The sequence below is a fragment of the Panthera tigris genome, chromosome D3, assembly GCF_018350195.1.
Source record: "Panthera tigris isolate Pti1 chromosome D3, P.tigris_Pti1_mat1.1, whole genome shotgun sequence".
NCBI lineage: Eukaryota > Metazoa > Chordata > Mammalia > Carnivora > Felidae > Panthera > Panthera tigris.
Window position 1 is genome coordinate 22,532,226 of NC_056671.1, and position 20,143 is coordinate 22,552,368.

A 20,143-nucleotide genomic window follows, 5' to 3' on the forward strand; every position below is an offset into this window, starting at 1 on the left:
GTTTAGTAGTGGGGCGCCTGGGTGGCTCAGTCAGTTAAGCGTCTGACTTCGGCTCAGGTCATGATCTCACAGTCCGTGGGTTCGAGCCCCGCATCGGGCTCTGTGCTGACAGCTTAGAGCCTGGAGCCTGCTTCCGATTCTGTGTCTCCCTCTCTCTGACCCTCCCCTGTTCATGCTCTGTCTCTCTCTGTCTCAAAAATAAATAAATGTTAAAAAAAAATTTAAAAAAAATGTTTAGTAGAATTCATCAGTGAAACCATCTAGTCCTGGGCTTTTCTTTGTTGGGAGACTTTTGAGGACTGATTCAATCTCTTATTACAGAACTGCTAAGATTTTCTATTTCTTCTTTAGTTAGTTTAGTAACTTGTGTGTTTCTAGGAATTTGTCCATTTCATCTATGTAGTCTAATTTATTGGTGTACAATTGTTCATAGTATTGTTTTATAATCCCTTTTATTTCTGTAATGTCAGCAGTAATGTCCTCACTTTCATTTCTGATTTTAGTAATTTGAGTCTTCTCTCTTTTTTTCCTAGTCAGTCTAGTGGAAGGTTTGCCAACTTTGTTGATCACCTTAAAGAAGCAACTTTTAGTTTCATTGATTTTTTTTATTATTTTTCTATTCTCTATTTCATTTATCTCAACTCTGATATTTGTTGTTTCCTTCCTTCTACTAGTTTTGGGTTTAGTTTGGTCTTCCTTAAAATGTAAGATGTAAAGCTTGATTACTGATTTGAGATTTTCTGTCTTTTTTAATGTATATTTTATAGCTATAAATTTCCCTCTGAGCACTGCTTTTGCTGTATCCCATAAATTATGGTATTTTTTTAATTTTCTTCTGTAATTGATTTCTAGTTTCATTTCACTGTGGTTAGAAAAGATACTTTGTATGATTTCAATCTTCTTAAACTTATTGAGACTTGTTTTGTGGCCTAACATTTAGTGTATCATGGAGAAATTTCTACATGCACTTGAGAAGAGTATGTGTGTCCCACTGTTGTTGGGTGAGTGTTCTGTATATGTTTGTTAAGTCTAGTTGGTTTATAGCACTCAAGAGGTGTAAGTAATGCAGTGATATGATCAGATTCCCACTTTTTAACATGTCATTTTGCCTGCTGTTTGGGGAACTGACTGAAAGCAGGAAGACAGTGAGGAGGTTTTCAGACATTCAGGTAAGAGGGGATGGTGCCTGGACTGGGGTTGTGAGGGGTGGCAGAAAAGCTAGAGAGCAGGCTTCCTGATGGATGAGAGATAGTCCATAGCCTAGGAAGGGACAGATAGGCCTTGGGATGACCTGAAGGGGGTCCATCTGGAGCACCATCTATGCCCTTGACCCAGCTGGTAGCTATGAGCCAGAGTCAAGGAGAACCACACTAGGCTGTCTTCCCTTATTTGGGGTTACCTGAATCTGACCCCATGTGAAAAGTTGCAAACCACAACTCTTTAACATCAGCCTGAGAACTGTGGGAGAAAGATATTGCCTTGCAGAGATACCACCACAAGAACTCTTTTTCAAGAAATAATCAGGTAACCCCAACCTTTTTATAAAAGCACAGTACCTTTTTGAAGTCTTCACCTTCACATGCATTAGTTCATTTATGTTTCAAAACACCAAAAGGAGAGGAATCCTACCATTTCTCATTAACACAGAGCAAGTGCTACCTTGAATTGTACCTGAATGTTTGCCCTATGTTCCTACCCAGGAGGCTAACCCCTTGAGAACACAAGACATGTGCTATGTCTCCAGCCCCTGACCATGCCTAAGGGGTATGAAACGAAGGAAGGTGAGCCTGAGGCAACTCCCTCAGGGGTCTCAACCCTCTTAGAGGAAGTCCAGGCTTAGAAATTACTAGCACTTCCCAGCTGAGTTAACAAGTACTTCCACCCCAGGTGCAGAAGAAACTCTGTCCATTGGCTGTCCCAGGAAAATTGTTCCAGAATGATGAATCCAATAAATACTACCTGCTACATTATTTTCAGAAGGTTCCTAGAATATGATTCAATTATTTTTTTCTTTTTTTTTTAATACGAAGTTTATTCATCAAATTGGTTTCCATACAACACCCAGTGCTCATCCCAACAGGTGCCCTCCTCAATACCCATCACCCACTTTCCTCTCCCTCCCACCCCCCATCAACCCTCAGTTTATTCTGTTTTTAAGAGTCTCTTATGGTTTGCCTCCCTCCCTCTGTAAATTTTCCCTCCTTCCCCTCCCCCATGGTCTTCCGTTAAGTTTCTCAGGATCCACATAAGAGTGAAAACATATGGTATTTGTCTTTCTCTGTATGACTTATTTCACTTAGCATTAGAACTCTCCAGTTCCACCCACGTTGCTACAAAAGGCCATATTTCATTCTTTCTCATTGCCAAGTAGTATTCCATTGTATATATAAACCACAACTTCTTCATCTATTCATCAGTTGATGGACATTTAGGCTCTTTCCATAATTTGGCTATTGTTGAAAGTGCTGCTATAAACATTGGGGTACAAGTGCCCCTATGCATCAGCACTCTTGTATCCCTTGGGTAAATTCCTAGAAGTGCTATTGCTGGATCATAGGGTAGGTCTATTTTTAATTTTTTGAGGAACCTCCACACTGTTTTCCAGAGCGGCTGCACCAGTTTGCATTCCCACCAACAGTGCAAGAGAGTTCCCATTTCTCCACATCCTCTCCGGCATCTATAGTCTCCTGATTTGTTCATTTTAGCCACTCTGACTGACATGAGGTGATATCTCAGTGTGGTTTTCATTTGTATTTCCCTGATGAGGAGTGACATTGAGCATCTTTTCATGTGCCTGTTGGCCATCTGGATGTCTTCTTTAGAGAAGTGTCTATTCATGTCTTCTGCCCATTTCTTCACTAGATTATTTTTTTTTTCAGGTGTGGAGTTTGGTGAGTTCTTTATAGATTTTGGAAACTAGCCCTTTGTCCAATATGTCATTTGCATATATCTTTTCCCATTCCATCAGTTGCCTTTTAGTTTTGCTCATTGTTTCCTTTGCAGTGCAGAAGCTTTTTATCTTCATGAGGTCCCAATAGTTCATTTTTGCTTTTAATTCCCTTGCCTTTGGAGATGTGTCAAGTAAGAAATTGCTGTGGCTGAAGTCAGAGAGGTTTTTTCCTGCTTTCTCCTCTATGGTTTTGATGGTTTCCTGTCTCACATTCAGGTCCTTCATCCATTTTGAGTTTATTTTTGTGAATGGTGTAAGAAAGTGGTCTAGTTTCATTCCTCTGCATGTTGCTGTCCAGTTATCCCAGCACCATTTGTTAAAGAGACTGTCTTTTTTTCCATTGGATATTCTTTCCTGCTTTGTCAAAGATTAGTTGGCCATACTTTTGTGGGTCCAGTTCTGGAGTCTCTATTCTACTCCATTGGTCTATCTGTCTGTTTTTGTGCCAATGCCATGCTGTCTTGATGATTACAGCTTTGTAGTAGAGGCTAAAGTCTGGGATTGTGATGCCTCCTGCTTTGGTCTTCTTCTTCAATATTACTTTGGCTATTTGGGGTCTTTTGTGGTTCCGTACAAATTTTAGGATTGCTTGTTCTAGCTTCAAGAAGAATGCTGGTGCAATTTTGATTGGGATTGCATTGAATATGTAGATTGCTTTGGGTAGTGTTGACATTTTAACAATATTTATTCTTCCAATCCATGAGCACGGAATGTTTTTCCATTTCTTCGTATCTTCTTCAATTTCCTTCATAAGCTTTCTATAGTTTTCAGCATACAGATCCTTTACATCTTGGGTTAGATTTATTCCTAGGTATTTTATGATTCTTGGTGCAATTGTGAATGGGATCAGTTTCTTTATTTGTCTTTCTGCTGCTTCATTATTACTGTATAAGAATGCAACTGATTTCTGTACATTAATTTTGTATCCTGCGACTTTGCTGAATTTATGAAACAATCATTTTAATTATTTCATTTTATTTTACTCATGAGAAGCTAGAAAGAGGAAACTCATTCTTCCATGACCATCAGTGCTCCTACACTTAGCCAATGGGTGTCTTGAGCCATGTCATCCACACCACCAGCCACACCACCCACCATGTCATCCACCACAGTGGCTTTCCATAGACCTCCAAACAGAAAGCACAGGTCCTACTGGGGGTCCCAGCACAGCCCATGCCTGAAATGGCTCCAAAACCCTCCTTCACTGAGAAATGGAGTGGTATCTTGGGGATCCTGTGTCAAATTCAGCATCACTGTTGACACATCAGAGTCACATGAGTGATGATCCCAAGGAAAAATCACCGGGGGTAAGGGGGAATCCATGCTCCAAATATGTGAGACCAAAAGAGAAGGTCAGAATGATATTAAACGACCACCAATGTGCACTGAGAAGCTAGTGCTGGGGGAGACCCCAATACAATAGACCAGGTATGGGGCATGGTGACTGACATTACCAGTCCCTCTCATCCTGTTTTGTGCTAGAGGTCCTTCCATAGGACTCAATGTCTCCCCAACCAGCCTGTGAGATAATCCTGGAGCGGAGAGGCTGTGATTTGTTCTTACATGGAGCCCTGCCTTCCTAAAAGAACCCCACATAGGTCTGAGAAAACACACGCCATTTTGCTTTAACTTCAGAAGAGTTACAGCTTCCCAATATCTCCTCCCCGAGTGTGTGTGGACCTAGTTTTCACCCATCAGAAACATTTGCTATCACTCTGGGTGGACACGGCTATGGGAGGCAGACATTCTCACACACTGCTACAGTCATCTGATATTACAACCCCTATGGAAGTTAGCTTGACAATCTCTCAGAATTACAAAGGCACACTGCTATTAACCCAACAACCCTACTTTCTAGAATGTATACTTTATACTTTTACAAATGTGAAACAAAATGCAAGATTACTCATTGCAGTGCAGCATGTCATAGCAAAATAAACAACCTAAATGTTCATCAACAGGTTTTGGGTTAAATAAACTATGATACGTCCATACAACAAAGTACTATACTGCTGTAAAAACAAGGAGGAAGCTTTTTATGTACTGATAGGGAAGAAATTCCAAGATACATTGCTAAGTGGAAAGAAAGGAAGGTGGAAGACTGCATTTATTTTAAAATAAGTACCAATTTTAATAAATATGTAAAAGACACAAGGTAGCTCTGGTTGCCTCTGGGAGGGATAATAGGGTGGTTGGCTGGGAACAAGAGTCAAGGGCAGGTGTCACTGCATGTGCTTTTGAAACTTCTGGTTTATGAATCACATAAAGACATGACATATTAAAAAATAAATGCATGTATTAAACAATTAAATGTCTTGCTCAGGATATCTGAGCTTGTCTACCACCTCAGCAAAGACAACAGCTCTGGCTAAATAGCTTTCAATCTCCATAATGGGCCTGGGAAAAAGTCTGGCCCACGGCACAGGTACATGATCCTGGACTCCCACCTCTGCTGCTGCTTCTGGATCTCACTCACTGCAGCATCTGAAGGTTCTGTTAAAATCTAGGAACCATACTTGCCCAAAGAAAGATACACACAGCCCTCCTCATCACAAATATTTCTATCCCAAGACCTGTCCACCCAACCTTGACCACCTAAGCATCTCATTGCTGAGGACACACAGAGCTGAATGGGAAGGGTAAACACATATCCCAACCTTCCAGGGTTGGTCTGGACTAGCCTGGGTCTCCTGGTCACCACCACCCCCAAACACTTTCAAGTCCCACTCTCTCTGTATCCATGACACTGCATGTATACCCGCTCACCAAGTGCTCACTACCTGAGTGGCTGCTCATCATGCAGACAGCCTTGGCCTTGGCCAGCTCCAGGGCGGTGATCCACTGCTGCCGCTCTACCTCCGAGCTGGCCTTGAGGTGGTAGGTCCTTGCCCCACTGGTCAGCACGATACTGCAAGAGTCCTCCGTGTCAAAGTGCGCGGTGGACAGGTTGATGGTGCCACGACAGGTGTGGGCCATTTCACCCTGATTTCTGTAGGATGCAAGAGAAGGTATGGGGTGAGGCTCCCAAACTCAATACCTCTAGACTGCTCAAGGCAAATCCTCAGAACCTCAGACCCTTAGAACTGAGAGAGTCCCTGGAGTCAGAGCAGGGAGATAATGTCTGATGGGATTGACTGGTAGGGGCTTGGCTGAGGGGCGCTCAGTGGGGAGATAGCAAAGGGAGGAGGGCCCGCATTAGTGCCAACTGCAGGGCATGCTGGCTGTGGGTTAAGCCCTTGCAGACATGAGGAAATGGAGAAGGGTGACTGTCTAGAGACCTGTGAGGCAGCATAGACCACTAACTCCAACCCAGCCTCCTTCCACTAAGTCTCAGAACCACAGAGCTGGAGCAGGATGGCAAATACCACTGAAACTGAGATTAGAGACCCAGAACCCCAGAGGGTGGATTTGGAGGCACACCCTGCCAGGAGTGACCTAGGAACAGAGATCCACAGAGCAAGGATGCCACCACACTCTTCTGGCCCCACAACAAATGGGAAGAAGGCAATGGCGGGACTAACACAGTGCTGCCTCATGACGGACATGACCTTAAAACCTTTGCTGGTTATAAGATTATGGAGCTAATGGTACCAAAGTAAGGGGAAATGGAAGTGACTGAAGTGCAGGCCATTTCCAACTGTGACCAATGTCTAAAAACAGATCCAACCATCATGACTGGATCTACCTAACTTAGTCCTTCACATACTTAAAGGAAATTTGGAACCATCACAACATACCAAATCTCTTTTCACAGAGAGTATTGGAAAAGGAAGAGCAATTGGTGGTCAGCATGTAACACAGCCAGTGGCAGAAGCTCATTTGGCAAATTCTGCTGCCCTTTGATGCTGGCTGTTCCTCATGTTATTTTCTTGATTCTTCTACCAGTTCTAAAGTCAAATGACTTGACACTCAACAAGACATTCAGCTTTTATGTGAACAGCTTATGCCTTTTCCAATTCCCTCCTGCTTTGGCTACATTCCTTAGAGAAGATGACATAGTTTATACTTGAGGAAAAGTCCCGCTCCTAGGTGCTGACATGTTCTACTTGAAGAAAACTTCTAATTAACAAAACTGGCAAAGATGAGCATACCTGTTGGAAGCCTGCCCTTTTTGATTCAAGGACTTTTTGGCTAGAGGCTGTTCAGGTGTTAAACAATACAGTAACTAACCAAAAAGGCCACTATGGCTCAGCTCAAAAAGAAGGCAGGGAGGTGGTGACCATTCTAGGCAGGGGGAACAGAAAGGGCAAAGAACATAAGGGAAGGTGAACTTTACAGGTTTCAAAAAAGAAGAAAAGTTTCCATGTAGTAAGAGCATTGAGAACAACAGAGTGAATGAGAAAAAGGTGAAGCTAGAAAATTACATAGGGGCCAGATGCAATACCTTGCGGGTTATGTTAGGATTTAGACTTTTATCTCAAAATTAAAACAGTGGGCCTCCTAGGCCTAATGTTAGGAAAGAAGCAGAGGTGGCCAAGAGTTACAGAAATTCCTATGGAAAACGGGGAATAGAAGTACCTGGTATGAGATGGGATATGGAAGCCAGGCCACTGTGTGGTATCAGAGTGGGATGGAAGTTATCCAGTGGCTATTGTATTGGATTACAACCCATCAACTAAAATAAATACCCCTGAGTTCATGCTGATATAAGCAAATAGTTGAAGGGATAAATAAATGGGGAAGAAGGGACAGATCTTCTTTAATAAAAGTAGATGTGATCACAGATATAGAAACTCACTAAATGCAATGTAGGATTCTAGATTGGATTACAAGATAGAAAAAGACATTAGAGAAAAACTTGTGAAATATGAATAAAGTTGGAGGTTTAGTTAATAGTATCATATCATGTTAATTTTCTGGTTTTGATAATTGTACTTTGCTGAGATAAGATATTAACATTAGGGGAAGCTAGATGATGGATACTTGAACTTTTCTATAAGACTCCTCCTCCTCTTCCTCTTCTTCCTCCTCCTCCTCTTCCTCCTCCTCCTTTTCCTTCTCCTCCTCCTTCTCTTCCTTCCTTCCTTCCTTCCTTCCTTCCTTCCTTCCTTCCTTCTTCCTTCTTCTTTCTTTCTTCTTTCTTCTTCTTCCTTCTCCTCCTCCTTCTCCTCCTCCTCTTTCTTCTTTGTAGATCACCAGTTTATTTTAAAAGTACACAACACAGGAATAGCCAGATGGAAGAGATAAGTAGGAAAAGAGTGTAGAGTTTCCATGCTCTCTGAGCATGCCACTGTCCCCATATCTCCACATGTTCACCATGAAAACTCTGGAAACTCTCCAAACCACAGTATAAGTTATTTCAAAATTAAAAATAAAAATTTTAATGCTGCCATCACACTCTTCCCGGAGTCATAGCTGAAATGAAGTCTGGTGGCCAGAACCTGAACTCACTTGCTGTCAGGCTCAGTGACAGGGTGGGTGGGATATGTTCCCAATGTTACTGAAGAACAGAAGCCCTAAGTCCCTATTATAAGGCCTAGCTCTGGACTGGGCTCTCCAGAGTGAGGTGCAGGAACTTTGAAAATCACTAGAGGGTTGCCTGTGTGGCTCAGTCAGTTGAGCATCTGACTTTGGCTCAGGCCATGATCTTACAGTTTGTGAGTTTGAGCCCCACATTGGGCTCACTGATGTCAACATGGAGCCCTCTTCAGATCCTCTGTTCCCCTCTTTCTCCAACCTTCCCCAGTTTGCACTCTCTCTCAAAAATAAATAAACATTTAAATAAATAAATAAATAAATAAATAAATAAATAAATAAACAAAACTTAAGATTTTTTGTAAGGTTTATTCATTTTTGAGAGACAGAGCATGAGCAGGGGAGGGGTGGAGAGAGAAGGAGACACAGATTCTGAAGCAGGCCCCAGGCTCTGAGCTGTCAGCACAGAGCCTGACCTGGGGCTCAAACCATCAGCCACAAGATCATGACTTGAGCCAAAGTCAGATGCTTAATGAACTGAGCCAACCAGGTGCCCCTTAAGTAAAACATTTTTAAAAATCACTAGACAAAAAGTAAAGTTGTGGGTAAGGGTCAGGGAGGGAGAGAGAAACTCCCCACTCAAGACAAACTGGAAACCAAACTTTAAAATCAATGAAGAAAATCAATGCTAACAAAGAAGCCAACAAAGTCAAATGCTCAGCAGATGAATCACTTCAGACAAAATGGATGTATCAGAACAATATTTTAAAAATGAATGTAAATAGGTTTAATATTCTAAAGATGAAGGAATAATATCAATAAAAGAGAAATAATTTGTGAAACAAAGCTGGTAAAAATGAAACAAGAACAAGTAGACATGAAAAAGTAACAGGGAATTTCAGAAAATGAAAATATAAGCAGATAAGCTTTACCAGTCACCCAGCATCCACATCTAAATTTAACCTTAACTCTGTGTAACTAGAGTTACTTTTCATTAAAAGATTTGAGGGGAGATTGATTTTTCATTTTATTTTTCTGCATTATTGGAAGAAATTATGTAGCAAAACATAGGAATTTAGGAATTAAAGGTCCATTAAAATCATCAAGGTCCAATATATTTACTTGTCTTGGAATTTAACTCTGTTCTTTTTTCTTTCGTTTAGATGTTTTGTGGTCAATCCATTTTCCACTAGTAGCCAAAGTGATATTTTTTTGTCCTGTTACTCAGTTTTTAAGATTTCAATGCCTTCAAAGTAAGTCACAAAAGGGTCCAAAATTCAGAGTCATATCATAAAATTCAGGTTGTTTTTTGGGAGTGGTGCACCTACCCATGTTGTATATAAATTTTTGTTTCTCCCATTGTAAGTTCTGGCTGAGGTAACTTCTCCTATGAGAGTCAACCTTCCAGGGCCACCCAACAGTCCAGATGGTGGAAAGGTTAAAGTCCCACTCATGGCACACTGTGGACTTGGGTCTGCAAGCTGCAGTGGCAATTCCTATCCTATCCACCCTGGAAGGAGAGCTTTGGAGGTGTGCAACAACCCAGAACCGTCTATTCTCATTGAGCCCTAGGCATATTTAGTGCCTCAAGACAAACCAGGCCATGTGATAGGGTTTGCCAGTTATATGAGAGCTCATATCCAGCACACATGATCAAGTATCTTCTGCCAGTTTTTAAAAGAATATGTTTTGTGGCATTACTTTACATTCAGTGAATGTTTTAAGTATTTAGAACAAGTAGAGACAAAATATGGAACACCTGTAGTAAAGTTAACTGTAAGAGAGGCTACCATAACAAACATTCTTCTAAGTGAGTCACACTGACTCTCAACCAAATAATATTCAGCTGTTCTGATGGCCAGTGTCCTTGCCAGAGATAAGAATATGACATCAGCTATCAGAACTTGGAAGCCCGTAATGGTTTATATAGGACTTCCTAAGCACTAACTTAGCTGTAATAGTTAATGTAGCATTTTGGCTAGTGACTACCCACCTGTATTGGATATAAACCTTGTGCACCAGCTCAGAGACCCCTTACCACCTCCTTTATTATCTCTTGGTACCCCATGTGGCTTGGGACACTCCTCCATTTATGAGCTTGGAAGGATGCTGAATCTCAGAGTGTGGGATCTGGCTTCTTGAGTGGCCATCAGGAGGCTAGATTTTTGCAATCCACTAGTTTAGAAAGGTTTTCACCTCACAGGCTGAACAATGACCAGTGGGAAGTGGGAAATAGATGGGAAGCAGGCAGATAAATACTCCTCATTCTTCCCTCAGTGGACCTCTCCAAAGTATGCTTTATGTTTGAAAACCTTTTGGAGAAGTCCATGAGCCCAGAGAACGAGTAGCTCCTATGACCCTTGCAGTCTGCTGTGAGGTCATAGCCAACCTATTAAAGTATTGCATCATTTTGTATCTTTCCCTTACCTTTACCTTTCTGCCTCCACATCACCAATGCTCGTCTCGCTGAGTGTCCAACCTGTCAGCAGGAGGGACTGACACAACCTTCAAGGCATAACCCACTCTTTGGGAAGAATAAGACATCCATCAACTAGATCAAACCGCTTTCACCTTGGTGGGGCAGGGGGAGGGGAGACTGAGCAATTTGTCCTTACTGGAATCCATGTGTTTTCTGGTAATAGGGTTGCCTCCAGCAGCCCTATAGTCCATAGTTATCAAATCCTCATATGCCTGCCTGGATTCTCATAGGACACAGCCTCAGATTAAGTCACTCACTTCAACTAAGGAAGTGAACCAATAACTCCTGATTGGAGTTCGCCTATCTTACTGTGAACCCTGCTGCCACTCGGGAGCAGCCAACCTGACAGAAGAATGGAATGGCCTAGTGAAGGCTCAGCTGGGGCACCTACTGGGGAGATGTCTATGGGCTTGAGCATCAATCCCCCAGGATGAAGTATATGCCCTGAACTGACAACTGATATCTGGATGACCTGTATAATTACAGAAGATGGGTCCAGGAGTGGCCCTGTTCACTGTTACACATAGTGACCCCTAGCAGAGTCTATGCTTCTCATCAGCTGGGCTAAGCTGGGTTAGAGGTTCTACTTCCAGGGAAAGGGGAAACACAACACAATAAGGCTTCCATTAAATCGGAAGCTGATGCTACCCCCTGGCCACTTTCTGCTCCTCCTGACAGTGACCAACAGACCAAGAAGGGAGTGACAATACTACTGGGTCGCTAATACCAACTTCCATGAAGATTTAGGTTAGTGGTACATATGGGGATGGGAGAGGAATGTCTGGAATAGAGCTGAAGGGATTCCCCCAGAGACTCTCTTAATACTTTTATGTCTGGTAATGGTTATTAATGGGCAAGGCAACAAGGAACTCAAACCCCTCAGGACAAATGTCACAGACCAGCCAAAGTGCTAGCAGAGAATGAAGAGGATCTAGAATGGGGGGGGGGGGGGGGGAGGAAGATGATGAATATCAATTACAGCATTGGGACCAGACATAGCAGCAGCAAATGAACTTGTTTCATAGCCTTCTTACTTCAGTTTTCCGGGCAACCTCAGTTAGCCACCAGGAAGGGGACTCTGTCATTGATTGGACTTGCACCTCCAAGGAAGGGGTAAAGATGTCTTCATTCTCTCAAGAGAATGGATGTCCCCACATCGTAGTAGGAAAGCTGACACCATGGGAGGGCACAAGAGGACCTGAGTAGCGCAAGGTGTGAAGCATATTGGACACAAACCTTGTGCACCTTCTCAGATTCCCTCGACCACCTCCTTCTCTGTCTCTCTCGGTCGGTACCTCAGCCTTGCCCAATTGTCCTTCCGCTTCTGGACTTTCATGAAATGCCACAGTGGGAGACAGGAGGTGGAAGCAAAGGGGGCAGATAAATTCCACCTCCATTCTTCCTTCTGCAGACTTCTCAGAGGTGTGTTTTCTCCTTGCATATCTTCTGGAGAAGTCCATGTGCCAGACCTGCTGTGTCTCTCTGCAGCTCACTGTGATGGGACATCCATCCTTCCACTTCCTGTTTCTGCCTCACCACCTTGGGACCGCATCTCTCAAACAGAGTGTCAGCCCTTTTATCCTTGCCTTGGCTCTGTTGTCTAGAGGACCTTCATAAAAATTGTCCATAGGCAGGAAGAAAATTGATAAGCAACAAATTTGAATCCAGACACACAGAAAGACAAAATCTACTAATTTGGAGCAAAGCACTTATCCTTGTGTGTGACTTTCATTCAATTGCTAGCTCAAGCTGAGTCTGATTCACCCGGCAAATTCCACTCTAATCTTCCAAATCCAAATTCAGCAAGTACTTCCTATGGGCTACTATATAAAGGAATTGTGCTAGAAACTGGAGAGAGGGTAAATATAAAGATAAATGAAACACATTTTCGGGCCTCAAAGAACATTCCATCTTGTGAAAGAGACAGACCTGTAAATGGTAAACTGCTATTTAATAGGCAGGGGAAAATAAACTCAAAGTAAAAGGAGCATTTACTTTATGAAAATTCATTGAGTTGTGTCCTTATAATTTACCTACTTTTCTGCATGTATGTTACACACATACAGTATGTTGTATGCTACATACGTAGCCATTGTTAATAAACAGTTTGCTTTAAAAACAAACTCAAAATGGAAGGATAAGTCGCCAGTGGTGGGAGCTCAGGAGACAGAATGACACTTTCCTTTCCAGATGGATCAAGGAGGTACATACACTGGAGCAGAATTTCAAACAATGAGGGGACTCTGCCCAGGCAAAGGCTAGGAGGAGGACCAGGCCAACCCAGAGCAGCGATGTGGAGGCATGTGGCTCTGGGAAAGCCCAGGGATCTAGGACAGCCAAAGGAGAGGGTCTACACATGGCCAGGCTTGACGATGAGTATTGAGTTAAACTGTGCCCCCCAGGAAGATATTGTGAAGTCCTAACCCCTAGTACCTGCAAATATGACCTTATTAGGAAATATGGTCTTTGAAGATATAATCAAGTTAAGATGAGGTCATTAGGGTGGGCCCTAATCCAGTATGACTGGTGTCCTTATAAGAAGAAGAGAGAGAGACAGAGGCACAGAGGGCAGTAGAGATGGGAATGATGCATCTACAAGCCAAGGAGCACCAAGGATTACCGGCAAACATCAGAAGCTAGCCAGGCCTGGAAGAGAACCTCCCCTACAGCCTTCAGAGAGAGTACAGTGCTGCTAGCCCTTTGATTTTAGATTTCTAGCCTCTGGAAATGTGAGGCAGTAAATTTCTGCTGTCTTTAGCCACCCAGTTTATGGTGTTTTATTACTGCATCCCTAGGACACTAAACATGATGGCTGAACAGATGAGTGCAGGAAGGGCCCTTTGGAAGTTCCCATACAGCTGAGCTGGTTTATGTCTACATATCGATCATGGGACTGCATTTCAACCCCCACCCCCAATCTCCACTGAGAACACTCAGTCACCACAGCACCCATATGGCTCTTTTTTCCCTAGAACAGCCCTGCCCCCAAACCACCCATCGCAGCTCAGAGCTTTCCCCTTTTCCTATACCATTGAGGTTGGAGCACCCAAAATGACCCGCAGCAAAGATTCCAAGGATTCAGGTTCCATCAATGACATGACACGTATTAACTGCAGAAGCAAGTTAGGATGGAACTGAGCAGGAGAAAAGTTATTCATTGTGGTGGCAGGAACTGTGACAGAGGGAGCAGGATTTTGTTGCCATCGGCTTCCTGATTCCGTGGCTCCCTGCAGCAGCAGCCGCCTACCAGCAGAGCTAGTGAGAGTCTGGGGACCCTCAATATTCCTGACTTTCAGCTTCCAGCTGCTTTTCCAGCCCTCCCAGCAACTAGGAAGCTACCTCACCCATGGCAGCATAGCCTTTCAGCTAACACTAGCCAGACTCATTTCTGGTATGTGCAGCTGAGTCCTGGCCAAGGCACCTTCCCAGAGGCTACAACATCTCAGAATGAATATCCAAGACTGCAAATAAGGTTTGATGTGTGCTGTTTGGGATCTCTAGCTACCAAGGCACCCATAGGCTCATCCCATGCATTTGCAAAGATTTTAAAATCTGGATCCAGAGATGCAAAATGTATAGCCAACAACCCAATTTAAAAATAGGCAAAAGAGGGGCACCTGGGTGGCTCAGTCAGTTAAGCATCTGACTTTGGCTCAGGTCATGATCTCGCAGTTCATGGGTTCAAGCCCCACGTCGAGCTCTGGGCTGACAGCTCAGAGCCTGGAGCCTGCTTTGGATTCTGTGTCTCCCCCTCTCTGCCCCTCCCCTGCTTGTATTCTCCCTCTCTCTCAAAAATAAATAAACATTAAATAAAAATAAAAATAGGCAAAGGATTTGAACAGATACTTCACAAAAGAGGATCTCTGAATAACTAATGAACATATGAAAAAGGGCTCAACCTCATCAGTAATTAGTAAACATACATGTGCACCATGATCTAGCAATTCCACTCCTATGGACCTCCCCTTTAGGGATATATGCATGTGGTTACCAAAGACATGTGCTGGAGTGTCTGCAGCATTCTTCTTAAAAGCCCCAAACTGCAACAACCCACATGTCCATCCATACTAGAATCGATAAGCAAATGGTGGCTTATCCAATTCATGGCTTATCCAATTGGTAGAGTATTATACAGAAATGAGAATAAATCCATAAGAACCACACAAACGACCTGGAAGAACCTCAAATATAATGTTGAGCAGAAGTCAGACACAAAGAAAACGTATTGTGTGAGTCTACTTAGACAAAGCACAGTTACAGGCAAACCTAAGCTCTGGGGTGAGAAGTCAAGGTAGCAGTTACCCTTGAGGAGCAATGAGTGGAGGGGAGACAAGGGGAGGCTCCTGGGGGTGGGGGGAGCTGGTCATGTTTTATTTCTTTAGCAGGGTCAACGGCTATCTAATGTGTTCATTTGGGGAACATCTCCTGAGCTGTATATATATTTACCACTTGTCTCTATGCATATCAAACCTCATTAAAATGGCATTTAAAAAGAACAGAGATGCAGGGAATCCTTTCCTGGCAGTGGAGGCAGCAACAACTGGTTCTCTAGGGCAGCAGAAGTAGCAAAGCCTAGGGAGCATCAACATCCAGTGCCCAGGTGGCAAAGTCCTCTCCAGGATAGTTTTGTGACATGATTTTGGTCATAGACCTGGCTACTAGCCTTCTTGTTCTCACCTTCCCCCCTCTGAGACCTCTGTCCTCCTACCTTTCCAGGAATCCTGTCTGTGAGTTCCTGAAGATCCTTCCAGTAAATACATCTTTTTTTTTTCCTTAAAATATCCAGAGCTGGGTTTCTGTTGTTCTGCTAGGACAGGTGGACAGCGGCCCCAGAAGGGATGTCAGAAGGCAGAGAAGACAGTGAAGAAGGTTGTACAAAAGACACATGCAGGAGAAACAGATTTCGGTTATCTCTCAGGTCATGGGGATGCTGTTAGGATCCTTCCAGATCTAAGTAACAAAGCTCAGCTTATTCATTCTAACTACCACATCCTGAGGACTTACCTTAGAGGTGTCTCACATGGAGTAGCCACTTAAGATGTGATAGGAAAGGCAGGAATGACCTCCTTGTTCCAGAGGCAGAGGCTGAGGCTGAAGCTTGGCTAAGTGGGCAGCTCATTGCAGGTTCCAAAGGGGACCAAGCCAGTCTCACCCATTCACCTGCAGCCCTGTCTCTTACCCAGACGGGTGCATGGACTTGTCCCCAGGCTTCATTTCTACTCTTAAAAGTCATCAAAGCTGGTTAGGGGCACCTGGGTGGCTCAGTTGGTTAAGTACCCAACTCTTGATTTTACCTCAGGTCATAATCTCATGGTTCATGGGATCAAGCCCCTCATCAGGTAAACATTAAGAAAAAAAGTCATCAAAGCTGGTTAAATGGTGCCATCCAGAAAATGCTCAGTATGGCAACTGTCAGAAGTGGCCAAACAGAAGCATTTACTGTGCAGATGAGATTGTCACCATGAGACCTGACACCGTTTCACTTTGCTTCTGGCCTCATTCTTTTCCATTTAGAGCTTCCCTCGAGAAATGCTCAAAAAATGCTGCTGCAAATTCTACAGGAAGGACATTTCCAATGTAATTTTTTTTCAATAAAAAAGGAGACTTGGGAGCCATTCTCCCGTATCTGAAATTCACATTGCTGCATGTTTACACAAATGGAGGATGACAGATGGTGATTTACAAAGGCCAGTACAGGGGCGCCTGGGTGGCTCAGTCGGTTAAGCGTCTGACTTCAGCTCAGGTCACGATCTCGCGGTCCGTGAGTTCGAGCCCCGCGTCGGGCTCTGGGCTGATGGCTCAGAGCCTGGAGCCTGCTTCCGATTCTGTGTCTCCCTCTCTCTCTGCCCCTCCCCCGTTCATGCTCTGTCTCTCTCTGTCTCAAAAATAAATAAAACGTTAAAAAAAAAAACAACAAAGGCCAGTACACTTATCAATACAACTTACATCTAGGTAGTACCTCACTTTCCATGGGAGGCTAGAAAACAGGATTCCTTCAATCCTCGCAAGAACACATAAAGTAGGCAAAGCAGACATTGATTTGTTTAGCAAATATTTATCAAGTATATTCTAAATGGCAGGCCCCCGCAGGAGGGAATTAGCCTCATTTTATAGCCAAGAAAGGGGAGGAGGCCAGGAAAAGGTGACTCATGTTTCCCTGTCCATAAAACTGGTAAACAATAAGGGGTACCTGGGTGGCTCAGTCAGTTAAGCATCTGCCTCTTGGTTTCAGCTCAGGTCATGATCTCACAGTATGTGAGTTCATGCCCCACACCAGGCTCTTTGCTGACAGAGTGGAGCCTGCTTGGGATTCTCTCTCCCTCTCTCTCTGTCCCTCCCCTGTTTGCTTGCTCTCTCTCTCAAAATAAATAAACAAACTTAAAAAAAAATTTTTAACTGTAAACCAATAAATCCAGGCTGGAACTGAGTTTCTCTGCCACCAGCACAGGGCTCTGTCCATGCAGAATACTGGGGTATCCATCCAGAAAAATGTTTTGCTTTACCTGGTCATTGTTTCTATTTGCCACTTGCAAGTGAGAACACACTTGTGACCTATCCTGTCCCTGCCCAGGTCAGAGCTAACACGTGGTGAGAGCTCAGGGATGGTGGGCAAGCTGAGTGAATTAATACAGGAGTGTTACACAAGTAAAGGAATAAACCCAGGGAGATGACCCAGTCCTGGAACCACCCAAAGTCCTGTCAAACTCACATTCTTAAGGTAGAACAGTAGGGTAACACCCTACCCTTGAACATCACTCACTGAAAAACCACTAGACCCTTTTTGTGGTTCCACCAAAATGTTAGAATACCATGTACTAGCCACATATAAGGTGGTTCCTAAGAATATTAAGTGAAAATCCTGTCACAGAATATTAAGCAAATACTTTACATCTCAAATTTAGACTAAAATGTCTCATCAGGTAGAAAATGGATAAACATGCCACTTTTGCTGCCAATGCAATAACAACAAACCACAATATTTTCCCAAGTTACTGCACTTTTAAAGTGTGATGTTGGTCAGGCAAAAGCCTGACCCCTGGACTTCACCAAGCAGAATTCCAAGTCCTCTCCAGCATGCCTCCTCAATCTCTCTCAAATCCACCCCCTTCACCGAAGCTGTCCCTCTCAGCCCTGCACTGGGCCATGGTCATCTCTCACCAGGACATACCCACAGCTCCTCCATCAGCCTCTGCCTTGCCCCTGAAAGTCCACTCGTGCTACATTTTTCTAAAACTTCAGTCTGAGTCTGTCAATATGCTGCTTTAAACCTTCAACTAATCTCCTCTTTCTTTTCTTTTCTTTTCTTTTTTCTTTTCTTTTCTTTCCTTTTCTTTTCTTTTCTTTTCTTTCCTCCTCCACCTCCTCCTCCTGCTGCTGCTGCTGCTGCTGCTGCTTCTCCTCCTCCTCCTCCTTCTCCTCTTCCTCCTCCTCCTTCTTTTTTTTGTGTGTGTGTGTGCTTTTTTTTTTTTTTTTTTTTAGAGAGAGTGATAGAGGGAGAGAGAGAATGCTAAGCAGGCTCCATATCCACACCCAGCACGGAGCCCCATGTAGAGCTTGATTCCAAAATGCTGAGATCATGAACTGAGCTGAAATCAGGAGTAAGACACTCAACCAACTGAGCCACCCAGGAGGCCCTAATATCCTCTTTCTTCAGGACAAATTTCTTGCTCCTGAATAAGACTTACCAGCTCTTCCTGAGCTAGAGTAAAGTGCCACAACATTTTTCAAGGGCTGAAAGTAAAGAACTGTCAACTCAGACTCCAGTGAAAATATCCTCCAAGAATGATGGAAAGGTAAGGTGATTCTCAGATGAAGGAAAACAAACATTCTTCTAGACCAGCAGACCTACCCTAAAAGAATGGCAAGAGAAAGATTCTCTAGAAATAAAGGAAATGATAAAAGAAGGAATCTTAGAACATCAAAGAGGAAAAAAGAACATGATAAACAAAAATATGGATTAAGACAATAGATATTTCTTCTCTTGAGTTTTTAAACTATGTTTGATGGCTAAAGCAAAAATTAAAACACTGTATGATGTGATTCTACATATATATAGAGGAAAATGTAAGACTACACTATCCTATTAATAGGGGAAGGTAAAGGAACTTACAGGGAAGTAAAGTTTCTATACTTCATTGAAACTAATTAAATGACATCAACAGATGTGATACATTATATATATATATATATATATAATATATTTATATTAAATATATTTATTTATATATTATTTATATATTATTTATATATATTATTTATATATATTAAATATAAAATAAAATATAATTATATATATATATATATATATATATATATATATATATATATATAATGTGTGGAGGAACCACTAAAAAAGTTATCCAAAGATATATACTCAAAAACACTTTAGAATTATTAAATATAGTTACCATATGATCCAGCACTTCCAAGAGAAATATAACAAAGAGAAATGAAAACATACGTCCACACAAAAACCTGTACACAAACTTTTATAATAGCATTACACATAAATGGTGGAAATAACCCAGATATCCATCAGTAGATGAATGGACACAAAAAATGGTATGTTATACCGTGAAATTATATTCACACAATGGAATATTATTTAGCTATAAAAAGGAACAAAGAACTGATATATGCTACAGCTTGGATGAACCTTGAACATAGTGCTAAGTGAAAGAAGCCAGTCACAAAAGTCCATGCATTGTACGATTCCATCTGTATAAAAGTCCACAAAAGGGAAATACATAGAGACAGAAAGTATATGAGTGGTTGCTTAGGACTGGGGGGAGATTCAGGGGTGGAGAGATGGGTAAGGGAGTGATAGCTAAATGGTATGGGGTTTCTTTGGGAGGTAATGAAAATGTTCAAAACTTGACTATGATAGTTGCACATATTGGTGAATATATTAAAAATTATTAAGTTGTAGACTTTAAATTCATGGTATATGAATCATATCTCAAAGATTAGAACAAGAATAACAACTGCAATACACCAAAAGGCACCAAGTCAAGAAGTTCATAATGATGCTTAAAAAATAAGTCATTAGTGACCCTGGAGAGATGCTAGAGGTCCAACTCATTTGTCTGATAACTGGTGAATAAAGGAAATCATGGTGCATTTTTCCTACTGTTTCCATAGTAACTAAACTATTGGGTAACCAAATGGTTAGATGAGGGGAAGTTTCTCTTTATAGAATTATTTTCACTAATAACTACAAAAGGAATGATAGAATATTATCATTTTGCAACCTGTACTGAACTAATGGGTCTAGGAATTTGTCCTCAATGACTGCTGGT

The 20,143-nt window shown here is 42.4% G+C and overlaps 1 protein-coding gene across 4 annotated transcripts in view; it reads right to left on the bottom strand.

The window, feature by feature from the left end:
- OSBP2 (oxysterol binding protein 2) overlaps positions 1 to 20,143 on the bottom strand; it is a 191,257-nt gene that overhangs the window by 138,105 nt on the left and 33,009 nt on the right. For 3 of the 4 annotated variants that reach the window (XM_015537686.2, XM_042961992.1, XM_042961993.1), the window contains exon 2: positions 5,731 to 5,939. In XM_015537686.2, coding sequence (XP_015393172.2) covers positions 5,731 to 5,939 — 209 coding nt within the window. Of the gene's footprint in view, positions 1 to 5,730; positions 5,940 to 15,552; positions 15,570 to 20,143 lie in introns of those variants that run through there. The other variant, XM_042961994.1, reaches the window with a different exon arrangement.